The sequence below is a fragment of the Dermochelys coriacea genome, chromosome 7 (assembly GCF_009764565.3).
Source record: "Dermochelys coriacea isolate rDerCor1 chromosome 7, rDerCor1.pri.v4, whole genome shotgun sequence".
Lineage (NCBI taxonomy): Eukaryota > Metazoa > Chordata > Testudines > Dermochelyidae > Dermochelys > Dermochelys coriacea.
In genome coordinates this window covers 59,043,429-59,066,579 of record NC_050074.1, presented here as the reverse complement: position 1 = coordinate 59,066,579, position 23,151 = coordinate 59,043,429, and the positions used below count along the sequence as shown (strand labels likewise).

Here is a 23,151-nt window from a genome sequence, read left to right as displayed (position 1 = left end):
AAGCCTATGTGCACACCGGCCTGGGCATGAGTTTAAATCAGTGACACCACCACACCATATCTGAAATGCAAAGGATAATCAAGAGGCCATTGATTTCATAAGGATCTTGCGAGCCATCTGAAACTCTTAAAGGAAGACATTCCTAAAATCAGGTGTCCCCCCAAGATCCTTAAAAAAATCAGTGGCCTCTTGATTATCCTCTGCATTTCAGATATAATGTGATGGAGTCGCGGATTTCAACATCCCTAATATTAGCACCACAAGGCTGGTTATATCTTCCCCAATATTTTTCTCTCTCCCAGATCTTTGCTTTGTCTGGTGCTGGCTGCGATTTGCAGACAAAGTTCCACATTGCCACGAGAAAAGCTGAATTTCCAGCCAAACAAGAAGGAGGAAGCTTTAGAAATCTTACAAGAAAACAATCTACAGCTCAGCTTTGGACAAGATGTTCGGAGAATCTGGACAAACTTGTGGTGCGCATTCAAACCCAGTCTGCACTCCACTCCTTCCAAAGCCCACTCCAAACAGGCCTTTGTTAGCTTTATTGGAGACTGTATGGTCTATTGATGTTAGCAAAAGACTGAGCAATATGACTCCAGGTTCTACCCCTGGGTCTGTCTTTGACAGTGTGTGCAAATGTGGGAAAATCGCTGCATCTCTTTGCGCCTCAGCTTCCCCATCTGAAAAACAGGAAAATAATCCTTTCCTCCAAGTCGTACTGCAGTTCTTTAATTAACTAACATCTATCAAGTGCTTTGAGATCCCTGGGTGGAAGTTTCTACAGAAACACAAAGTTTTACTACCCTAGGTCCCAATTCAGCAATTTATTCAAGCATGTCCCTAACTTTAAGCCTGTGGAGTGTCCCAACTGGGACTTAATGCCCTTGGTGAAGTGCCTTGCTGAATCACAGTGCTAGTTTGTGTTAGTCCATTTCCTTAAAGGATCCACAGCCTTAATGCAGAAAGATACCGTAAAACCCACTCTGCTAAATACATATCCGGTACCTTAATACATCTGGCTCAATGGATTGTGAGGCAAGCTTCTCAAAAATCCTGATGAGAGGCAGGTGCAATGGGTGGCTGTCATTGTTCAGAGCATGCTGACAGGAGGTTATGATGGTGCTTAGCAAGCCGGATGTGCACATCATCTGACGGCTCTTCTCCGATTTCACCAAGGACTGGACGTGATCGGCCACAGAGCATTGGATTTCCTGGGAAAGCTGAAACAAAGAGGGTTGGTGTCAGTGTGCCTGAGACCCTAACTCCATAGGCTGGCTCCATGCGGATCCTTGATTTCAATCGGCTCCGGATAGTTGCAGAGATCCACCCATGAGCAGCAGCTTGCAGGATCGGCATCTACACCAATGCTGCTTTGATTAAATGCATTAGTGGTTGTGCCATAAAATTCAGCATCAGGAGAGCCCAGCCACCTTCTCCCATCTGACTACTGCTCAGTCATCTGTGGCCAAGCTCTCTTGCAGAAGCTCTCTTCACACCATGTTTGTGAAGGGACTAGGGTAGAAGTCAGTCAGTTCCCCTGCATAAGACAGAGATAACACCACTTGCTCTCTCACAATACACAGGGCCTGATCCAGCAAAGCATGCAAGCACATGCTTAACTTTAAGCACATGGGCAGTCACACTAATGTGACCTACTCAGTGCTTTAGAAACAACCATGAATTAAGGCCTTGAACCGGTAAAAATCTTCAGTACATGCTTAACTTTAAGCACCGCTTAAGTGCTTTGCTGAATGGAGGGCTTCAGTAGTTCTTAAGCACTTTTTAAAAAACTGAACTTGTGTTGATTTTTAAAGCAGCTTGTAGGCCAGTCAGAATGTAGGAAGGCCCAGAGACCCAAGTGGACTCTGCAAGAGTAACTGTATATAGTATATATCACCATAAGTCTTTGTAAGATTGGGGCATTTCTCACAGGAGAAGCATTTGGATGTGTTAAATATTGTCGAGGGAAATAGTTAATACAAACTTTATTTAGTAAAGAATTACAGATGATGACATAGTTTCATAGATATTAAGGTCAGAAGGGACCATTATGATCATCTAGCCTGACCTCCTGCACAATGCAGGCCACAGAATCTCACCCACCCACACCTGCGATAAACCTCTCACCTATGTCTGAGCTATTGAAGTCCTCAAATCATGGTTTAAAGACTTCAAGGTGCAGAGAATCCTCCAGCAAGTGACCCGTGCCCCATGCTACAGAGGAAAATGAAAACCCCCCAGGACCTCTTCTCAATCTGCCCTGGAGGAAAATTCCTTCCCGACCCCAGATATGGCGATCAGCTGAACCCTGAGCATATGAGCAAGATTCCAATGACATCAGACATGCAGAAAATGTAGCTGATGTCCACATTCTGGGCTTGATCTTGCAATGTTAATTGGAAATAACTCCACCAGGCTCACTGTGAAGTAGACTGGTATAACACTGGTATAAGTAAGAGGAGATTCACATCTTAGACCACGTAGGCTAGATTCTGAAGCTCTCAGGGCTGGAATTTGACATGTTCAATGCCCACTATCAGGGCCTGAGCTCAGCTCCTATTCAGGCACCCTAAATTAGGGTCAGATTTTCAAAAGTGCTGAGCACCCACCTGGCAGCCCCCACTGCAACATTAATGGCCAGATTTTCAAGACAGTTCCCAGCACCCAACCTGCAGAGCTTTCCGGACAATCTGCCCCCTTATTTTGGTATCTCAATGGAAATTAAGCTCTTTAGAAATCTAGCTCTAAATCTCAATGATTTATTCTTTTATCTTTACACAAGCAGAAACGTATATTCTCTCACTACACTTATACGATCCCTTCCGGATCCAATACACATTTCTCTTCTTCTAGCAAGAGGATTGGGTGAGCTGTGGAAATGAATGTCTAACTCTTTTATATTTTTATTGATGTTATTTCACTTACTCTTCCACGGAATGAAAACAAATTATTATTTACAATCTGCGTAAAGTTGAAAAAAATAAAAAAAAGATACAGAACTTGGCTAAGTGAAACTATAGGTTTATTCCAAAATAAATCCAATAGAACCATAATGGAGTACAAAAAAATTGATTGTTCTCATTATCACAGCAGCGCTGTCAATACTGAGATTGCCTTGTTTTGAATAAAATGTGCTGTTTTCAAGAATATTAGTTCCAGTAAAATGTTTTTTTAGTGAAAATGTTAATGGTGGCAGGAAACCAGTCTACATTTCCCCATATACATGGATTGATTTTCCTAACACATATTACTTGCACCATGAGTCAGGGAACTGGAGGTTCAATTAGAACACAGCAGGGCTCACAGCTCTGTATCAGATTAAAGTCTGAGGGCAAAATGTCATCTAGTAATTTGCCCGACATTCTTAAGTAGTCCCAGCTTCCTCCTTCTAACAATTCATCGCTTCAAAACTTGGTAGTTGAATTTCTCTCCCTTTCAAATGATGTTGGTTTGTTAGGGGACAGACAAATGCCTCAAAAGTTTCAAGGTGTGGATTCATTTTGACAGGATACGGTCCCCTTGGGCTTAAAAATGAGATAGGCATAGACCCACAAAAAAAACAAATAAGTCTTGCACTTCCCTAGCACCCCTCATTCAAGGAACTCAAAGCCCTTTGCACACATTCATTGAGTAACTTCCCAACACACCCTTGAGGGAGGTACTATTTGATGCTATATCTCATTGATGCACTTATAGAGGGATTTTCAAAAGTAGCTATGGTGCCTAACTCCCCTGGAAATTATTGAGAGTTAAGCACCCGGCACGCTTTGACAATCCCATTTGTAGGAGCCTAACGCACTGACTTTCAATGAGACATAGGCTCCTAACTCACTTACATGCTTTTGAAAATATTACCCAGAGCGAGTAAGTCACACCAAGCCGGGACTGCCAGAATTGGGACAAGAACCCAGAACTTGAGTCCCCTGTTGCAGCCATGAAACAAAGTCCCTCTCTAGCACAACAGCTTACTAATTAGGAGCTTACCCATTGGCATTAATGAGTAAGAACTGCTTGAGTGAATGCTTGCAGAACTGGGCTCTGTCATGCCACAGTACAACTGAAGCCATATGTTATGGCTTGCAGCATCCATGTGTGGTGAGAAGGGGGAGCGGGAAGTAGACACTATGAATTGTACATACTTCACTTCCATATAGAGACAAAGATGGCTTGTCTGACTTCTTTGAATGAACCATTTCTACCGTGCTTTTTCACCCATGTGATCCTGGGGCTCTTTCCTGTTCCAGAGACTTCTGCACCCAGCACGGTTCATGAGAAATTCTGGGGTGAGCTTTTAAAGAAATGGCGTGGCTTGCACCACAGCTTCAGAGTCTAGACCAGCACTGACATAAGGGCTGCTGGGACTGCCTTGCAGCCATTCCACCTTGTATTGAATCTCACACTCTAAGCGGGAGTCAGGGCTAGGATGAAAGGTGTCTCTTTGGGCTGCAGTAATTCTTGTTGGGGAATCAGTAAATGATGTCCCTCCCACCCCCGGAATCAGCCTCGAACCATTCTGGTGCTAAGGATGTTAGCGGTGCTGCCTTTTAGAAGAGATGTACAACTGGAGACTTAACCATTAGTAATCAAGGCAATCAAGACCTCTTGGAAAGTTAAGGGTAGGGGTATTAACTCTGAGGTCCTGCCCAAAGTCTAACTCATTGAATTACATTCTGCTTCCCTAACATCCTCCTGCAGACTTGGCTGAATGCTGTCTTTTCCACATTGTGTTCTAAATTCTTGTGTAGTGCTGTGCCATCGGACCTCTGCGTCTGGCCTGATAGGTGGATGTAGTGGTCCTGATGTACAGTCAATAAAGCCTTGTAGGATCTTTCTGGATGAAAGGCGCAGCAGAAAGAGAACATTTCTGCATAATTTGTTAGGGTTTCTTGGAAGATTCCATAGTTGGAGCCTGATTTTTAAGCAAATGTACATTTCTGAGAGTTTGGGTGATTCCAGAGAGTTTGGATGGTTTTTATGAAGAGAGTGTAAAGAGCACATTACACTGCACCAGGGTCAGAGCAGCACAGTGAGATGATGTGCAGACAGCCTGCAGGTTTTTTGTTCTGTTACAGTCGGGACAGCATCTACACAGAGAATCTCACATTAAGTCAATCCTGCAGCCCTCCAGATGCTATGACATCTTTGCATGGACATCTCTCAAAGCCAGACAAGTTAGCTGGGTCAGCTCCCCTCCTTCAAGGGTAAAGCCTTTGGTGGGCCGGGGCGGGGGGAGGTGCTCAAGGGGAAGATTTGGCTCCCAGCTCCCCAAAACAGGCTGCAGGACCTGCCCCCACACCCTGCAGATCTCCCCCAACCCATGCATCTGTCCAGCTCTGTGCCCCAGGCATACCTCCCTGCAGGCTCTGGCAGTGCAGCTCCAAAGAAGGAATTGAACCCTGACCTCAGATGCCTTGGGGACCCCTTAAAGAGTGTATTACCATAAGCTAAGGAACGCTATGGCATTAACAGAGAAGATGATGTGCCTCCAACCAGACCATTTCACCACTCCCACCCCCTCGGCACACACACAGATCCCAGGCCCAGAAAAGAGTCTCGAAAGACTCCAAAGAAATTGTGCTATCACAGCAGCTGATCCCCTTTTCCACATGGGCGGGGAGATATCTACCCCCTAGCACTCCCACCCCACTAACTGTGTCTGGCAATCCAAGAAAATTCAACAGCTCAGGAAGATACCCCTGATACAGGGCAGCCAGGTGGACCCTTCTCTGTCCCTCAGCTACTCCATTATTAATGCTACCTAAACCCATCTTCTACACGCAGGACACCTGGCTGTGGGTTTCTCTCATCTGCAATTGATTTTTTAAAATGAATGTATAAACACAGAATTAAAGGGAGACCAGCAAGTCCAAACGAGAATGGCAGCAAGGAAGGATACACCATCTACCTACATCCCCAGGAAGAAGTGATCAATGCTAGAGGGGGAGGGTGACCTTGTGGTTAGCTCTGGATAGGGAAGATCTGGATTCAGTTCTTGGCTCTGCTTAGGCAAGTCACTCTAGATCAGCGGTGTCCAATACGTTTGCCACTAGCCACATGTGGCTAATAGGCTATTGAATTGTGGGTAATGCATGTGGCTTTTTTAAATTGTGGCTAATAAGAAAAATTCAAAATCACAAGTGTGGCTAGCATCGAATTTCTATTGGACACCGCTGCCTAGATGATCTGGGGCGTCCCTTATGGCCTTGAACTCTGTGACTTAGGGCTAGATTCTTCACTTGCTTTGCTTCTTGGGTAGTCATTTACATAGATGCTGGAACTACAGATCCTGGGGGAGCTGCCACACCTCCTGTGGTTTCCATCATATAGAGGGTTTCAATGGCTCTCAACACCCCCGCTATACACATTGTTCCAGCACCGTTGGTCACTTGCACCAGTGTAAAATGCTACCCCATGAGAACAGAGATTATAACAGAATATAGATTCTATAATGGGGGGTGTGGAATCCCTGACACTGGAGGTTGTTAAGAACAGGCTGGACAAACACCTAGCAGGAACGGTCTAGGTTTACTTGGCCCTGGCTCAGTACAGGGGGCTGTACAAGATGACTTCTCCCAGTTCCTTCCAGCCCTCCATTATATGGTTCTATGATAATGACACTTTAAATCACACCTTCTTCTTTTTAAAAAGGCAGTATAGTGGAGAAAGTACTGGAGTAGGAGCTAGGAGAGCTGAGTTCTAGTCTTCGCTCTGTCATTATTGTGCAGGTCACTTCCCCTCTTTGGGTTTCTGTGTCCTCCACTTCCCTTTGTCTTGTCTATTTAGATAGTCTCTGACCCTAGAGGGTTCACAATCTATTATCATGTGTGCGTATAGGCTATAGCAGAATAGGCCCCGATCTTGGTTGTGGTCCTCGAGGTGCTACTGCAATATAAATAATAAAAATAGTAATAATAATAATAATAATAATAATAAATGCTTATGGGTGAGAAATGTCAAATATCAAAACATAACTCATGAAACATGAAAGTGGCTAATTATGATATTGCCACAACTTTATAAGCAGCAATTCACTACTTGGAGAGTGCAGTTGTGCAGTTTTTGTGAAGTGCTCTGCTATGAACATTAGCAACAAGAGCAAACCATTTAGTTTCGGTTAAATCAAGGACTACCTCCAAAGGCAAATAGTGAGAAATGGCCTAAAAGCAGCATCACTGGGTAAGATGCAAGTAGGTATTAAAACAACTACTGTCTGCCTCTCTGGACCTCAGTATGCTTGGAGTGTGAGTCAGCACAATCTTTTGAATATGCACAGCCTTCTTCCCCTATCCATACAACTGAGTCACACACAAGCTCCCAAATACAACCTGATCACGAGAGAGACCTGCTAAAGGTAATTGCAGCATAAAATGGAAAACTGGGCCAAACTCAGTCTGCGGTGATAAACCTACTCTGCAAGATTGGTTAAATGATGAACTGTGTGACAGGTTTTGAATGAAGTAGTCAACTCCTCCACCTCCAGTCATCACTGAATGACTCTACAAACTGATCACTAGGAACATTCAGCACAGGAATACATTTTAAAAAGTGTTCCCCTTAGGAAATACATTCTTTGTACTTCCTGGTTCACTGACAAGAGCACAGAATGCATCTTTCTGTGACGTCACAAAGACCAGGCCCAGCAGCGACCCTTCTGGCATCTGAGAGGCTTCATCCTGGGAAACCATCCAGAAAGCAGGAAATGCCAAGATAACTTTAAAGAAGAGAAGCAATATGTAAAAGTTCAATATAAATATCCTTCGGTGGCAAATGCCCTGTGCCACAAAGCTTGCTTGGGGGGGGGGGAACCGGGACGGTAAATAAGTTTATTTTGCCGTTAGCTTTCCAAATAGGCATCAATTTCATTTTGACACTGATGATTTTGCATTTAAGGAAAGAGAATATTTGCTTCGCATAAACGGGGTCATTACAATGAATGCACACAGTTTGCAAAAGGGTTGAGTGCTCACATGAGTGATGCTCGATAAATTTCCTTTAAAGACTCAAACAGCACCTTTGCCTTTTTTTTTTTTTTGAAGGGCTTTTAGCAAATTTTCATATGTCTCATTTTGACATCCAAATGTTTTTTTAATTGCCAGTAGAGATGGCTGCAACATACAACCACAGATCTATTCTCATCAGCTGTTAATTGTCATACTGGTCAGGTCAGAAGAAAAGGCTGCTGTGTGAGATCGAGTCTCCTGTCTGTCTTGCTACTTATTACCACTCTCAGTACATTGACACGCTCAGTGTTACTTCAGCACATCACTGCTTGGGTCTGATAAAGGTCACCAAGAAGCAGCAAATCTAACTGGGAATGGATCCTGTTTCCTTAGGTCAGAATCAGAATGCATTAATGTTTATTGAGTTCCACTAATGCTTCTGCAGAGCAGTGCTTGCTGGTTCCCCTCTTTGGTGAAATGGAAGGATTTGTATATGAAGCTGGACTGATTCCTTCAGGAAGATAACTCCATGCTCCATCCCAAAATGTTTTTACACGGCATTCAGACTCGCAAAGTGGTGCTCAGCGCCCACCCATTGTCCATCTCTGCTGTTGAAGAACATGCTGTTCAACTCAACCACAAACTCTAGGCCAAAAACCTCCTCCCAGACCTTTGTGTGGATCCTGACAGACATTTTGTTCTCCTTAGAAACAGGCTCCTACCTCTGGGAAAGCTGAACATCTGAGTCAAGATCCACTGCTGAGCTATCAGAGGAGAGCTTTGTCTTCTGTCATCTTCTGGCCTTCAGATGTGCCTCATGACAAAGCACAAGCGCTACCAGCCAGCGAGCTGTAAGAGCCCCCGTGGGCAGAGAGAGCCCAATCCAGTCCCCACTGAACTCAGTGGGAGCCCTTTCAATGATTTCAGCAGGAGTGGAATTGGGCGCAGGGAGCATATGCCACAACACCACCACGGTATAGCCGCATAAGGGACTGAAAAACACAATTGACATCTCCATTCCTTGCTGCAGCTGCTTCCTGGGCTGTCAGGCACAGAACACATAGTGAGCCAAGCACAAGGATTCTTTCCTTGTTTGGAAGCAGAAATAAAGGAGCATTTATATGGCCAAACACATGCCAAAGCCCATTCCCCTTCCAGCAGATAGGATGCTGCCCGTTTACAGGACGGATACCCTGTGTACATGGGGCCCACTCTTGGAAAGGTCCAACCATAAAACATTCCAGCCACCTCCAACACAACTCCCAAAACAGCATATGGATGAGAAGGGAAGAACAGCTGGCATGCTGTGTTCAGTGTGATGTGCACACACGGTGCCATAGCCCCCTTCTGGCTTTTCAAGAGGTTTCCTCATTTCCCTTCTATCTGCTACCACTCTACCACCATGGGGAGTTATTTATCTGTCAGGGATCCTTGAGCTACAGCTTTTGCACAAGACCATGACCCGCTGATGCCTGAGTAGCTCGCTGCTCTGCCAGTGGGCTCCCAGCACTGTTCAATACCAGGAATGTGTCAGAGGCTGGCACCAGAAAGCTGACAGCCATGGCAGAGCTTCAGTCTATTGTGTCTCACCCATCACCAGTGAAGCTCGGGAGACATCATCATAATCGCGGGTTACGCTAGGAGGCAGAAAAACCTCAGAAGCACTAGCTGTTAGTACAGCTTGTATGCAGAACAAATTTGGCCCAGAAATCACAGCAAGAATAAAATATGGAGATTCACACAATCAGCTTCACAGAGTTCATCTTCAGATTATAATGAGACTTCAAATCACATATATTAAGGAAGGCAGCATATTCTACCGGACAGAAGCAGAGGACTTAGAGACACAGGTTCTATTCCTGTCTGTGTTGCCGATGTGACCTTGGGCTAGCCACTTCACCTCTCTATGCTTTTATTTGCCCTCCCACCCTTTCTCGCGTCTGTTTAGATTGCAAGCATTTCGGGACAGGGACTGCCTCTTATTATGTGTGTACAATGGGGCTCTGATCTCCATTGTTATAATACTAAATAAATATTACAACTACTACTAATTCCTTATCAAATGAGAGAAGGGGGAAGAAGAAAAGAGAAGGGAAGGAAAGATTAATAGATTCAAATATGTTATTGAGACTGATGGAATTTGTTTCCCAGCTCTTCATATTTTTAATAACACTGCCATCTACTGAAAGTCTGTGGGGTTTTCATTTTCCCTGCCTCATCCAGCAGAACTGCAGAGCCAGCTCTGATACAGCAACTTCCCTGACAGCTCCTCTCTCACATCCAATTAACTGTTCTACTTGTTTTTCAGAAATTAATTACAGTAATTGTCAAAATTTTAATAGCTGCTGGCTTGGCTTGCAACGAAGAGTCAAGAAACATCAGCAGTTAATTACACTCCCACCTTCCAGAGGTGCTGATGAGGAATCTGGTTTTATTCCAAACCTCCTGTTTATATGCTCGTTGAATCTAAATAGTTCAGAAAAGGCAGCAGACATACACTGGATAATTTGCTCGTTCAGTCAGGGTGTGTGTGGGGCGAGCCTGAAAAAGGAAATTTCACCTGAGCAGATTCCTAGTTGTGATGAAGCTAACTGAGTGCCCATTTCCTGTTAATTGCTGAACCAGTCTGTAACTGCTAGTAAGAGGCCAGGGCTTGATCTTACATATACCATAATTGCCCTGGTATCACCCCACTGGTTTAAGCAATTGACACCAGTGTAACCAAGAGCAGAATTGAGCCGCAAGACTGCAAACAGAAAAATGCATCATGCATTGGTGGAAAGAGATACCAGGGAAAGTGCTGATCCCAAGTAGGGTAACCAGATGTCCTGATTTTATAGTGACAGTCCTGATTTTGGGGTCTTTTTCTTACATAGGCTCCTATTACCCCCCACCCCATCCCAATTTTTCACATTTGCTCATCCTAATCCCAAGTGTTGGCCCAAACAACAGCTGCTGTGTACATGCACGAGATGCACTGCAGGAAGGGTGAAGTGTGGGAAGCCCATTCCCTCTCATGTAGGCTCTTGGGTCCTAGGAGCATGATGCGGAGTGGAGAGTACCTACCCAGATGGGGCATATCTGGATTGAGAAAAGCACCTCCCTAGTTTCTGCTGTGTGCTAGTCAATGGGTTAGAGAGTTTTAGCCCCATCCATAGAGCAGAGCTCAGAGTGATCACTAGTGAGTATACTGCACCCAGAGCACTATGCCCGCCACTGGCCTCTGCAGTGGCAAATGGGAGGCTGCAGGAGGGAAGGGTTTGTAGTTAGCCCCAGGAGGTCAGTCTGTGTGCACATGGCTGGAATGCCAGGTTGCAGCACCTCTGTAAATACATGCTTTACTAAGGAGTCCATGTAGTTTACATGGAACAGACATGCCTCCTGGGGCACCCACAGGAGTGCCACCCCATTTTCCTTTTCCCAGCACAATCCCCCACCCGGGGATGCCTGCAAAGAGATCCCCATACCATAGGCCCTTACTCTCTCTCGCACAACTCCCCCGCAAACCCATGAAGTCAGTCGCAGGAGCAGCTGTCCATATATGCAGCTTACTTTGCTAGATCAGGCCTTTAAATCCACCCTTTATATGTTCTTAATTGAATACATTCACATGCTTTTAAAGCAGCAGCATTAACTCCCGCCAAGATAGATGGTTCTTAGCAATTAATGACCAACCAGGCAAGGCCCTGAGATCTCAACTCGCTCCAACTAATAACATTTGCTATTATTATATATTATTTGTATTATGGTAGCACATTGGTGCCCTGGCATGTAAGTGCCTGCCCCTTTATATTAGGAACTAGAGGCTCAGAAGCATTCAGCACCCACAGTTGGAGCCACACAGTTCAGAGAACTGAGCTCAGTGGGTGCTGAGCTTCTGAAAACCAGTCCCTGAGCTCTTCGGAAAATCTGGCCCCAGGACTCAATCCAAGGCCACTACAGATCAGATGTGCCTGGAGGAAATTAATTCGCCTCAAAAGGAGGAAGAACAGGGAGGTGACTGTGTGGTACTTTGCTAGTAGAACTTGGTAAAGCTGTTTGGAGAAGATAAGATCCAAGGTGACCCGTTGTCCCAGACTCAGCTGAATCATACCCAGCCCTTTCCTGGGCCATGGAATGGTGCCCTTTCATTTCCCCCCTCCCCCCCCCCATATGTGATTCTGCACTCCCTGGCTCCAAGTGGGATGGCAGCAAGAATCCCAGAATTCTACAGGAGAGGCAGATCTTGCTGGATTTCCCCTCAGCCTAACCCAGGTAGCGCTGGGAGTTTTGAGTATGGTCTTGTAACGCAGCTGACCTCAGCTCCACAGAGGCAGGTACACATCCCAAACTTGAAAATTTATCCAAAAACCTTCTTGCCCATCTCTATCTGCCACCCTCTCCATTAAACTTCCACACTGCGATCACATCAGCCTTGTAAACAAAACAGAGGCAGACGCAGCCAGTAGTTGGATGGGTGTTGCAGAAAGAGAGGAAGGAGGGGCCAGTAGTGAGGGCGCTACCATTGGATACATGGGAAACGTGGGTTCTATTAATGTTCTGCCACAGATTTCAAGTGTGACCTATGACCTTTGTCACTTACTTCCTGTGACTCAGTTTCCCAATCTGTCAAATGGGGATAACAGCACTTCCCTACCACACAGGAGGGTGTGAGGGTAAATACATTAGCTACACGGAAGCTAAAAAATAGTCCAGTGATGGGGGCTATAAAAGATAAGAGTCAATTTAGGAGAGGATGCTTTTGGATGAGATGTGACCCTAATGTCCAATGCAACTCAGAAGTCCCTCCTGCTTTAACCAACCTGTCCCTTGCCCCTTTCTTTGAAATATGTGGCTTTGTTTGCACTGGCTAAAGAAAGAGCATGAATCCATGCACTCCTGAACACACCGGGCTGTTTACAATCCGAATAAGACAGGAGCCTGGTCTCTGATCATTGTTCATTTGATGGCAGTTAGAGACCCACTCATCTGAAAAGCAGAGTCATTAGCCCCAGCTGTCCTGGACAAAGGGAGTGCCTTCTTCCGACTCTACCTCAATCCCCCCTGTGGTTATCAACGGATTTGACATCCTTCCTGTACTAAACTGTTCTGTAAGCTGCTGTGCCTCTGTTAAACAGCAGCGTATGCAGCCCCAGAGGTGGCTGTATTTTAGTGGTGACTGAAGTGATCCTTGAGCATAACCAGACCCATTTACGACTAGCCACGGGAAGCACTGGGGACACAGAGGGACCAATCCCTCCCCGTCTCCATTATTGCTCTGGCAGGGAAATAAATTGCTGCTGACCAGGGGGTCATTCCCCCATCCCCTCGTGCCTGATCAGATATTCTGGCCAGCTAGTAGAGGGAATGGAACCAAGCCTCCACCTAGCAGCCCTCTTATTTGCTGCAGGGAGTATCCAGAGAGCAGCAGGGGCTGTATTCTGCACCAGATCAGAACCCAAGGACACAGTCAAGCTGTGAGAGATCCTTTAATGTGAATGGTGCTATATAAATGCAAGTTTTTAATCAACCCACAGGGCACTACTTTCCTAAATGTAAAGATCCATTAATCCTGGTTCTATGATCTCCCTGGAAGAAGAGCTCTTCTGTTGTTCTTGCCCCGATGAGAACAATGAACTATTTCTCTGATAGTTGTCTGGACAGATTTCAGTGATGCTCGTGTTCAGGAGTGAACGGTACTTACAGCACAGGACAGGTCAAAGGGGTGGAGGAAAGACGGCTCAAAGCACCATCCAGACAGAGTTTTACCTCAGGGTGTTCCTCCTTGTAGAGCTTTGGAAGCAGCCTCACCATGACACAGACAGCACCTGGATGTACAATGGCACAGTTTCCCCCTTCCAACCTGCAGGAAAAAGATGAGGAGAAATAGTAAAAGCATTGCTGACAAGGTCACACAAGGTGAGCCAGTTCCCCAGCGGACAACCACATTGTTCTTTGCTTGCATTGACCAGATTCAGTGCTAAAAAATAAACCAATGGACCAGCAACCTGGGACGGCCAAAAATGGAAACACCACCAAGATGCACTCTGTAGAAGCACCAAAAGGTACAACCAAAGCTCAAATCTGACCTCGTGGATCATGACGCAAAAGACACCCAGGTGTGCAGAACCATTTTTCAAATGACTCAGACTTGAAGAATTTGCTCCAGAAGGAGTAAGCTACAAAAAGTCTGACGCCTCCAGAGCCGGTGCCACATTCTCTATTACTGAGATCCCAAGATCACAACCTAGAATCCAGCCCTGAGCAAGATCTCTAGGATTCCCCAAACCAACAGCAGCAAGTGGGGAAGGTACAGAGTGTGAATAAACTCAGAATGCTTTCCTGAGCAACTAAACCCTTCCCCAAATATCAAACCAACTCTCAGAACCTGCCTAGAGGGGGAGAAAGAGTTTGTAGCTATTTACTTTTCCCCACCAGTTTTCATTTTTGCCACATGCCCCTGCCCATTCAGGGAGAGGAAAACGAAGCATCAAAATCCACAGGGAAGTCTGCTCATGCCACGTTACTGGCTAGAAGAAGGACATTCCAGTAACGTGATGAGAGAGCTGCTTTTTCGTGAGATTTCTAGCTCAGGCTTTGTAGGCTCAGGATGTTTGGAGAAGCACACAAATTTCCAGCTGAATCAAAGCTCCAGCCAGATGAAAGATGTGGGCTGTACGGCAATGTTCCCTCTAATTTTTGACAGGCCGTGTGAGCAAAAAATTTCTTCTGTGCAAATTGTTGTGTTTCTGTGCAAATTTTTGTGTGTGCGGTGTTCCGCTGTGTGCGCGGGGTTTAGGATCTATGTGCGCACGCACACACGCACAGCTTAGAGGGAACGGTGCTGTACAGTATTATCAGATACACTGTTCTTTCCAATAGATCCTGGTGAACGAAACTCAGACAGTGTCTGACAGCACTACACTAACTGCATCCGATGAAGTGAGCTGTAGCTCACGAAAGCTTATGCTCTAATAAATTTGTTAGTCTCTAAGGTGCCACAAGTACTCCTTTTCTTTTTGCGAATACAAACTAACATGGCTGCTACTCTGAAACCTGGATGTGAAAATAAAACAGCAAGCACTATCACACTCTGTAAAACAGGAAGAATAAATAGCAAGATAGGAATAAAAAAAGCCTTTATAATGAAACTAAATGAGAAAAATGTCTAATAAAAACCCTGTTTACCATTTCCACGAGCCAATGCTAACAGACCAGCGCAAAGTGACTAATGTGGGACACTGCCCCACAGTGACCAATGACTATTACTGCACCCTCAAGGCAAATACTGTCTTATTAAATAGTGCTTGCAGAAAAAAAAACTACTTGTTTGTTATTCTTTAAGCTTAATAAGTCAAATTCAGCCACAGTGCAAATGCTGCAATTCCACTGATTTCACATCTCCACCAAGGAGGAATGTGGCTCTGATGTTTGATGGCTAAACAAGCAAGGAGGCACATTTTTTTAAACAAACAAAATTTTGGTGAAATCCTGGCCCCACTGACATCAAGTGCAAAACTCATTAAATTTACTGGGGCCAGGATTTCATTATTTGTAGTTTTTATTCTTTGGCTGTGCTCCTTCAGCCAAATTCATCTGCTGCATAAGGCAGTTGAAATCAAGGGAATTCGTTACACCAGGGAGAAAGTGAGCCCCTTGTGACTGGGGATGTTATGACACCGAACCTGCGAGTAAAACTGTAGAAGAGACAACGTCAAGCAGTGTCACCAACTATCACCATTCTATCAATATATGGTGCCTTTCTTAAAGGCCCAGCTCCTGGAGTCCTGTGATTACATGAGAAACTCAGCTTTCATTTAAAAAAGAAATGATGTTTCTGGCGTTCATGGTTGTAGAGAAAAACTGGAAAACCAGCCCGTTTGATGTCAAGAATTATAACATTCAAAAACCAGTCGGAGAACACTTCAGTCTCTCTGATCACTCGATTACAGACCTAAAAGTGGCAATTCTTCAACAAAAAAACTTCAAAAACAGACTAATGAGAGACTGCTGAATTGGAATTAATTTGCAAACTGGACACCATTAATTTAGGCTTGAATAAAGACTCGGAATGGATGTGTCATTACACAAAGTAGAACTGTTTCCCCATGTTTATTCCCCCCCCCCCCCAAGTTCCTCACATGTTCTTGTCAACTGCTGGAAATAGCCCACCTTGATCATCACTACAAAAGGTTTTTTTTCTCTCCTGCTGGTAATAACTCACCTTACCTGATCACTCTCATTACCGTGTGTATGGTAACATCCATTGTTTCATGATCTCTGTGTATATAAATCTCCCCACTGTATTTTCCACTGAATGCATCCGATGAAGTGAGCTGTAGCTCACGAAAGCTTATGCTCAAATAAATTTGTTAGTCTCTAAGGTGCCACAAGTACTCCTTTTCTTTTTACGGATACCAACTAACATGGCTGCTACTCTGAAACCCATCAAAAATCTGAGGCACCCAAAATCAGAGGCCACTTGTATCTGACTGATCCAGCCAGAGTCCCATAATACAACCCCACAGTTCCTAACTCAGTCCCTGGGAGGCAGTACTAGAGAGGGGTCCAAGTAGGGCTTTGCCCTGGGGCACTTCTAAGGCCTAATATCCCAGAGTAAGCATTCTAGTCCTTCCCTCTCATAAGGGAACCTAACTACAGGCTAGTGGGTCTCAGTGTGCAAAACATGTCATCAGTGACATCAGGGAGGGGGAGCTGTCCACTGTCCTGCTGTCATCCAGCCAGAGCTGTTGCCTCATGACTCTTGGTTGCCAGTCACTCCTCCTGTCCCCTGCTGCTGCCAGTCCTGGCTTGGCTCTCTGCTTCTCACCCAGCCTCTGGCCCAGCTCAACCCACTGCCCAGCCTGAGCGAGCCCCGTCTGCTGACCTAGGTCCCTCCAAGTCTCTCCTGGGCCAGGGGAAGAACACTAGTGAATATGCCTCTCAGCATAGTCACCACAGCATTTCATCTGAATTAGCTGGCCCACCCCCAGTGGGAATCCCACCTCAGTACAAACCAGGGAGAAGCAGAGGATTCAGTAAGCATCTCTTGTGACCTGATTGAAGCCATTCTGCCAGCTGGCCAAGGAAAACTACAAGGATTTTTCACACGGCTTCAGATAATGCACAGATGAATCACAGAGGGCCAAATGCTGAGGTGCTAACCCAGTCTGCACTTAGCACTTATTCCACCAAGGTTCCTATTAACTTCAACAAGCATTTCCTATGAGTCAGGACGTCAAGGTTCGGCCTTTAAAGAAGGAAAATGACTAAGTCACATTTAAAGATAGCTGGAGATGCCTCCATGGCGACATGACCAGCTCTGTAATCCCTGCCGCTTGGTTTCTAGCTCCAACCAGAAATACAGTGGATAGTATGTAAGAGCACAGGAAGATTCGAGCTGCAGCCAGGGACACAGGAAACTGTCAGAGATTCCCCCTGTCTCTTAAGGGAAGAAATGTAACCCTTGCGGGTAGGCGCTACTTAATAAAAGATACCCAGAAACACAGAACTGACCTTCAAAGTGCTGCGGAAATCTCCTGGCCTTCCCTGAATGTCTGGCTGCAGCCCTGACCTTCTTGTCTTGATATATATAATGAGGCAGACAGCATGGCTGCTTCCTTCTTCATTTTTCCAGTACAGAACATTTGAAATAATAGTGATTTAGGCCTATTTACGTTGCACCCAGTGACTGGAAGCAGTCTTCTATCCCATTGCAGGAGTCAACATTGATTTGGGTGGTTTCAAGCAGAGGCTAAAAAATGGTTTTCAAATTCCAGTGACCAATAGCCTCTCTCTGGTACTTGATCAAAGATACAGGATCACTCTCAAGGATCACCTGGTATATAATCCAGACCCCAGGGATAAGCCAAAAAGCTCTCGTAGCCCCTTGTCCCACTGAACCAAACAATCGTGCAGTGCTGTAGCCCTGTTGGTCCCAAGATATTACAGAGGCAAGGTGGGTGAGGACAGATCTTTTATTGGACCGACCTCTGTTGGCAAAAGAGACACGCTTGTGCTACACCCACTTTGTCCCTCTGAAGTCAAACAGACATTTATGCTGCAATGTTTGCAGTCATTCACCTTTTATAAAGTGGCATTGTCTGCCGGCTAGAGCATAGGCCTGGGAGCGTGACTCCTCAGCTTGATTATTGACCCTCCGACTGACTCACTGTGTGACCGGGGGCAAGTCACGCCACCTCTGGGCCTCGGTTTATGACCACTCTCCCTGTAAAATGCAGATAATACTATCAACCTGCAGCTCAGGTGGCTTTGTCAGGCTTATTTTACTACTACATATAAAATGCTCAGTGACACCAGAGAACACCCAAGTATTACTGCTCTTGGATGCTAGGGTCTTTCTACAATAAAGAATCAAAGACCTACCTGTCTTCAGGGTCTGCCCATGCCCTGTAGTCAGAGGCAGCTAATTTATTCTCCAGTTGTTTGAAGCTAGTACCATGCCCCTCCTGTTGATCTTGTGGTCCCTTCTGAACATCCCAAGGTGGTTCTTCTGCAGCAGGCTTTATCTCCAGGAGGCAGCTCTCCAGATGCAGGGTCCCTTTGATCATATGGTCAAGGAAACTTAGAATCTGTATGCAGCTCTTGAGCCATGCTGGGAAAGGTTCTGACGAGTACAAGGCTGCGTTCAAGAACTCTGCAAACGTCCTTCCTTTCTCGAGCTGCACGGGGACTTGCTGCCCCTCCTGTGTCCAGAAGCAGCCGAGTGAGCCGAGATCCTCCGCCAGCTTCTCAAAGAGGCCATTCCTTTGGAAGAAGTCACTGTTGACGGGGTCCAGATGCAGAGCAGTGGCTATCCCCTGAAGCGTGTACAAAACAAGCTCCAGGATGGGGCTATGCCCCGTGGCTGCCCACGCCCCAGATGGTGGGTCCTGTAACGCACCTTCCATGTCGGAGAGAAGGGACAGGAGTCCATTGAATCCACTACATGTTCTGAAAGCCAAATGGCACTTGGGGTTCTCCAGGATCCTCAGGAGAGACTGCGGCATCAGAGAGAAGGGAGACAAAGCAAGCATTCAACCTCACATCACCTACGGTACCAAGTGGGACTAGACAATGCTCTCAGAATTTTGATTTTACTGAAATTTCAATTGTTGATCAAAAATGCGGGGGAAAGGGAGGAATGACATTTTTGCAAAACTTTCTTGCCTGTTTTTCAACCACCTCAAACATTGGCGATTTTAACATGTTTTTCGAAGCCATCTACACAGCCAGCCCTGCAACTTGGGGATGGTGCTTACAAGGCTCCAACCCAGCGGGCGAAGTTTCAGTCCTAAACACGGACTGTTGCTACCCTATTTGGGCAAAGCGGAGACCAGTAGCAGCCAACTTCCAGGAGAAGGGAGGATTCATGCTGCTCTTACAGGGAACTCTAGGTCAACAGCACTAGAAGAGGTGCCCCCACTGCTTTCCCCAGCAGCCAGAGTATATCTGCTTTACTGGGGGGGGGGGAAGGGGGCAGCTGCACCCATCTCCTCCTGACTCAAAGAGCCCCCTGATGAGGTGGGGCAGGTTGGCGGCATGCCCCAGAGTAGTGGGGCTTGGAGTAAATACCCAACATAGATGCATGAGGCAGTTCACTCCGTCTCTGAGCTATCACTTCAGGTTGTCTGCAGATGCAGGCAGAGCTTACCGCAGCAGAGACTTTGCTCGTGGTTGTGAGCTTTTCTTCACAACCAGGAGGGCTAGAAACCTACTTTTGTCTAAAAGTGAGAGCTGAGATTTCAGCGTAATCGCCTCACTCAAGGAGACAGGGCTATAGACATGGGCCCACAGTGCCTAGGCCTTAAGCCAGCCTGGAGCATTCCACATACCTTAGAGCAAAGATTATTGTAAAATGGTTTAAGCAAAACTCCTAGAGGCCGATGGGACTTTTCCAACAGAGTCTACCAATGTATTGAAAAATATTCCACATTCAATTGGCACGGATAGAGTGACCATACAGAGCCATAATGGCCCATCAGGTGTTAACCAGAACCCAGCAACATAACATGGTCCAAAAGATATTGCAGAAAGTAGGTTCTCCTAGCACTAAATGAGCAATAATAGTTTCCTGTCTCCCAGGGACAAACTTAGTTAATGCTTGTACAACCTTTTGGAGACAAAAAGTGCTGTGGGTCTGATCCAAAGGCCACACATGTCAATAGGAGTCTTTCAGTGATTTCAATGGACTTTGTATCAGGCTACAAATGAGTGCTATGTATCACTGCATGTATTTAAAATCTAAGCCATTCCACTGTAAATCAGAGATATTTTGGACCTGATTCGGGCCTCGCTTACACTGGAATAATCTGAGTGTAAAATTCAGTGAGAGAAGAATGAGGCCCAGTATATTTGCATCTAACCCATCCCTAACTTTTCCTCCTTGTGCAATTAAATGCAGAAGCCACAAAAAATAAACAGTGGTAACACACTTGGCATTTGGGTTTGTCTCTTGCTACCTCGAAGAGCACTAAACCTTATGTTGGCCGAGAGTCGCACAGAAAAGCCTCTCAAGTCGAGAGGCTTAATTCCAAATCCACTGAGGAGAAGCATTTCTATCATAAATATCTCTCTATAACAGGAGCTATTACAATGAGAAAGGGCTTGCCAGAACTGTAGGAAGGGGGACTTTATTACTGTCATTCAATTTTGCATGATAATGTATCAAACCAGGCAGAGACTCCTGAACAGGGAGTAAATTTAATAAGTTGGAGTTGAAGTTATCAGGATGGCTTTGACACATTTCAGGAAAGGTCAGCAGTAACAACATTTCCTCCAGCTCTAACTCAGTTACAATTTAATCGCCTATGAGTTAGTATTCCTCTGTCTTGAATCTATACAACTGGATGCCTGCTGGAAACCCCTAACTCAGTTATAGCTAACAGAATTTATTTCACATTCCATTATTTGTTATTCCTCATAATTGTCCACATGCCACTCTGGAATACGGGAGAGCTAATCACATTTGCGCTCGCAGTTTAACAGCTAAATATATATTAGCAAATCAATCTGAATTTGTGTATAACACAATCACAGTCCCAAAGGGCACAGATAATAAATTAATTTGCTTACATTATGTTTTAACATGGTTATCATTTGTCAGAATTAGACATCAAAGTTGCATTTGTTCTCATATCAGTTCAGGAGCTGCACTTAACTTCTCCACAAACTACAGCAAAAGTTTGTTTGCTCAGGTCAGAGCTACGGGCTTTGTCCCCTGGTTTGTCAGATCGTTTTAATGAGCACAGTTACTGTACCACAAAGATTAGCTGCTGCATTAGCAGCTAAGAGGGGACCAAATAAGGCCAGCTAATGAGTGTGGAATGGAATCCCAGATTAATGCTCACAATGCTGCTGCTTTCTAGTTTGCCAACCAAGGGCCTAATCCAGAGTAAATCATTGGGATTCTTTCCATTTACTTTATGGATTTTTGATCAGACCCTCTAGGAATGCATTAGAGAATATAGTAAATTTCTTTCCATCCCCTGTATCACCTTCTCTCCAACTGAAACTAGATCCTTTTCTGATTTACACTGGTATATGTGAGTGATGACCCCATTGAGGTCAATGGAGTTACACCTCTGCAAATGAAACCTGAATCAAGCCATTTGTTTCATCCCCACGCCCAAATCAGCTGCTACCTTTACCCTGTTCTACTTCCTCTGACTTGCTCTTTGCAAGTCTCAGCTTCTTCTCCCATCTGTCTCTTTTCTCCTTCTGCCATAGCTGTACTCAACAGTATGTACACTAAAAGAAAAGGAGTACTTGTGGCACTAACAAATTGCAGCCAATGAAGTGAGCTGTAGCTCACGAAAGCTTATGCTCAAATAAATTTGTTAATTTTTAAGGTGCCACAAGTTCTCCTTTTCTTTTTGCTAATACAGACTAACACGGCTGCTACTCTGAAACCTGTCAGTATGTACACTGCAATTCTACACTGTAGCTGTTATTCTCTATTATCCATCTATTTCAACTCTCTAAAGCATTTTTCAAGACATTATGGAATGGCTGTTCACACACCAATGATTAAAACACTCAGTAACTAGCACCCAAACAACCTTAACTCTGCCCCTGCATTTGACTTCACCTTCTTGCTGGTAATTAGGCTGGGAGCCACCAGCCATCTAAACCAGGCACATTCAGAGCAGACGATGAAGCAAACAGGAAGCAATGTTAATCACCTTCAGCAGGTCCAGTTTCAGGTACAGCTCCCCTTGAGTGGAAGAGCAGAGGGCCCCAATAATTATGCTCATGTACTCTTCAGTGTTGATGACTGACAGCTGCTCCAAGATACAGAGGGTGTCACTTCGGTAGCACTCATCATCCAGAAATATCTTGATGTAGGGTACCATCCCATAATCTTTTATAACAACTGGGAATCAATCAGATGCCATTTGTTAGTTAAACCATGCTCAGTTATATGGGCACCAATTGATGTCCAATCACAATATGGTTTTGAACACAGAGGCAAATTTTCCATGTCAACTGCGCACTATCACAAGGCTCCAATTGCACACACCTAGTGTGTGTGTAAAAGTATCCAGTTTGTGTGCACAAATCAGTTACTAGTGACAGTACATAACTGGTCTAGTATGTAAGTGGATATGTAGATACCTGGGGTAACAGATACCATGCAAGAAAATCCAGTAGAAGGGACTGCTTTGTTATTTTCCTTAGTGTACAACCCAGTCATTATATAAATCATCCCAGGGTATCACTACAGAGTAGGTGACTAGGGACAAATTAGGGATTATTGGGGGAGGGGCTCACTCATTGTAAAGATATGTATGTTTTTAAAATAGTTCCTTCTTGGCATCTAGTGAATAGAGCACTAGACTAGGACTCAGGAGACCTAGGTTCTATTCCTGACTCAGCGGCTGGGTGAATTTAGGCACGTCACTTCATCTCTCTGTGCTTCAGTTTCTCCTCCCATCCTTTGGCTGTCTTGCCTATTTAGACCAAGATCTTACAGGCAGGGCCTGTTGCTCAGTGTTTGTACAGTACCTAGCACAGTGGGGCCCCGATCTCAGCTGGGGCATGCAAGCACTACCGTAATACAATTAAACATGTTGTAATAATGTCTGAACTATTAAGAGAAACTTAAGGAAATGAACCTTAAAAAGAAAAGGAAATGAACCTTAAAAATGAAGAGGAAGTTTTCCTTTTGGCCTAGTGGATTATGGAGGTGTTCATGCTGCTGCTCTGAAGCATGTAATAATGTAATGAAATT

The 23,151-nt window shown here is 45.0% G+C and overlaps 1 protein-coding gene across 6 annotated transcripts in view; it reads right to left on the bottom strand.

The window, feature by feature from the left end:
• Positions 1-23,151, bottom strand: part of WDFY4 (WDFY family member 4) — a 254,443-nt gene that overhangs the window by 164,626 nt on the left and 66,666 nt on the right. For all 6 annotated transcript variants that reach the window (XM_038410907.2, XM_043518469.1, XM_043518472.1 and 3 more), the window contains exons 12-15: positions 22,103-22,293; positions 18,306-18,919; positions 13,689-13,782; positions 1,006-1,220 (exon numbers count right to left, since the gene is read on the bottom strand). In XM_038410907.2, the coding sequence (XP_038266835.1) occupies positions 1,006-1,220; positions 13,689-13,782; positions 18,306-18,919; positions 22,103-22,293 (1,114 nt within the window). The remainder of the gene's footprint in view (positions 1-1,005; positions 1,221-13,688; positions 13,783-18,305; positions 18,920-22,102; positions 22,294-23,151) is intronic.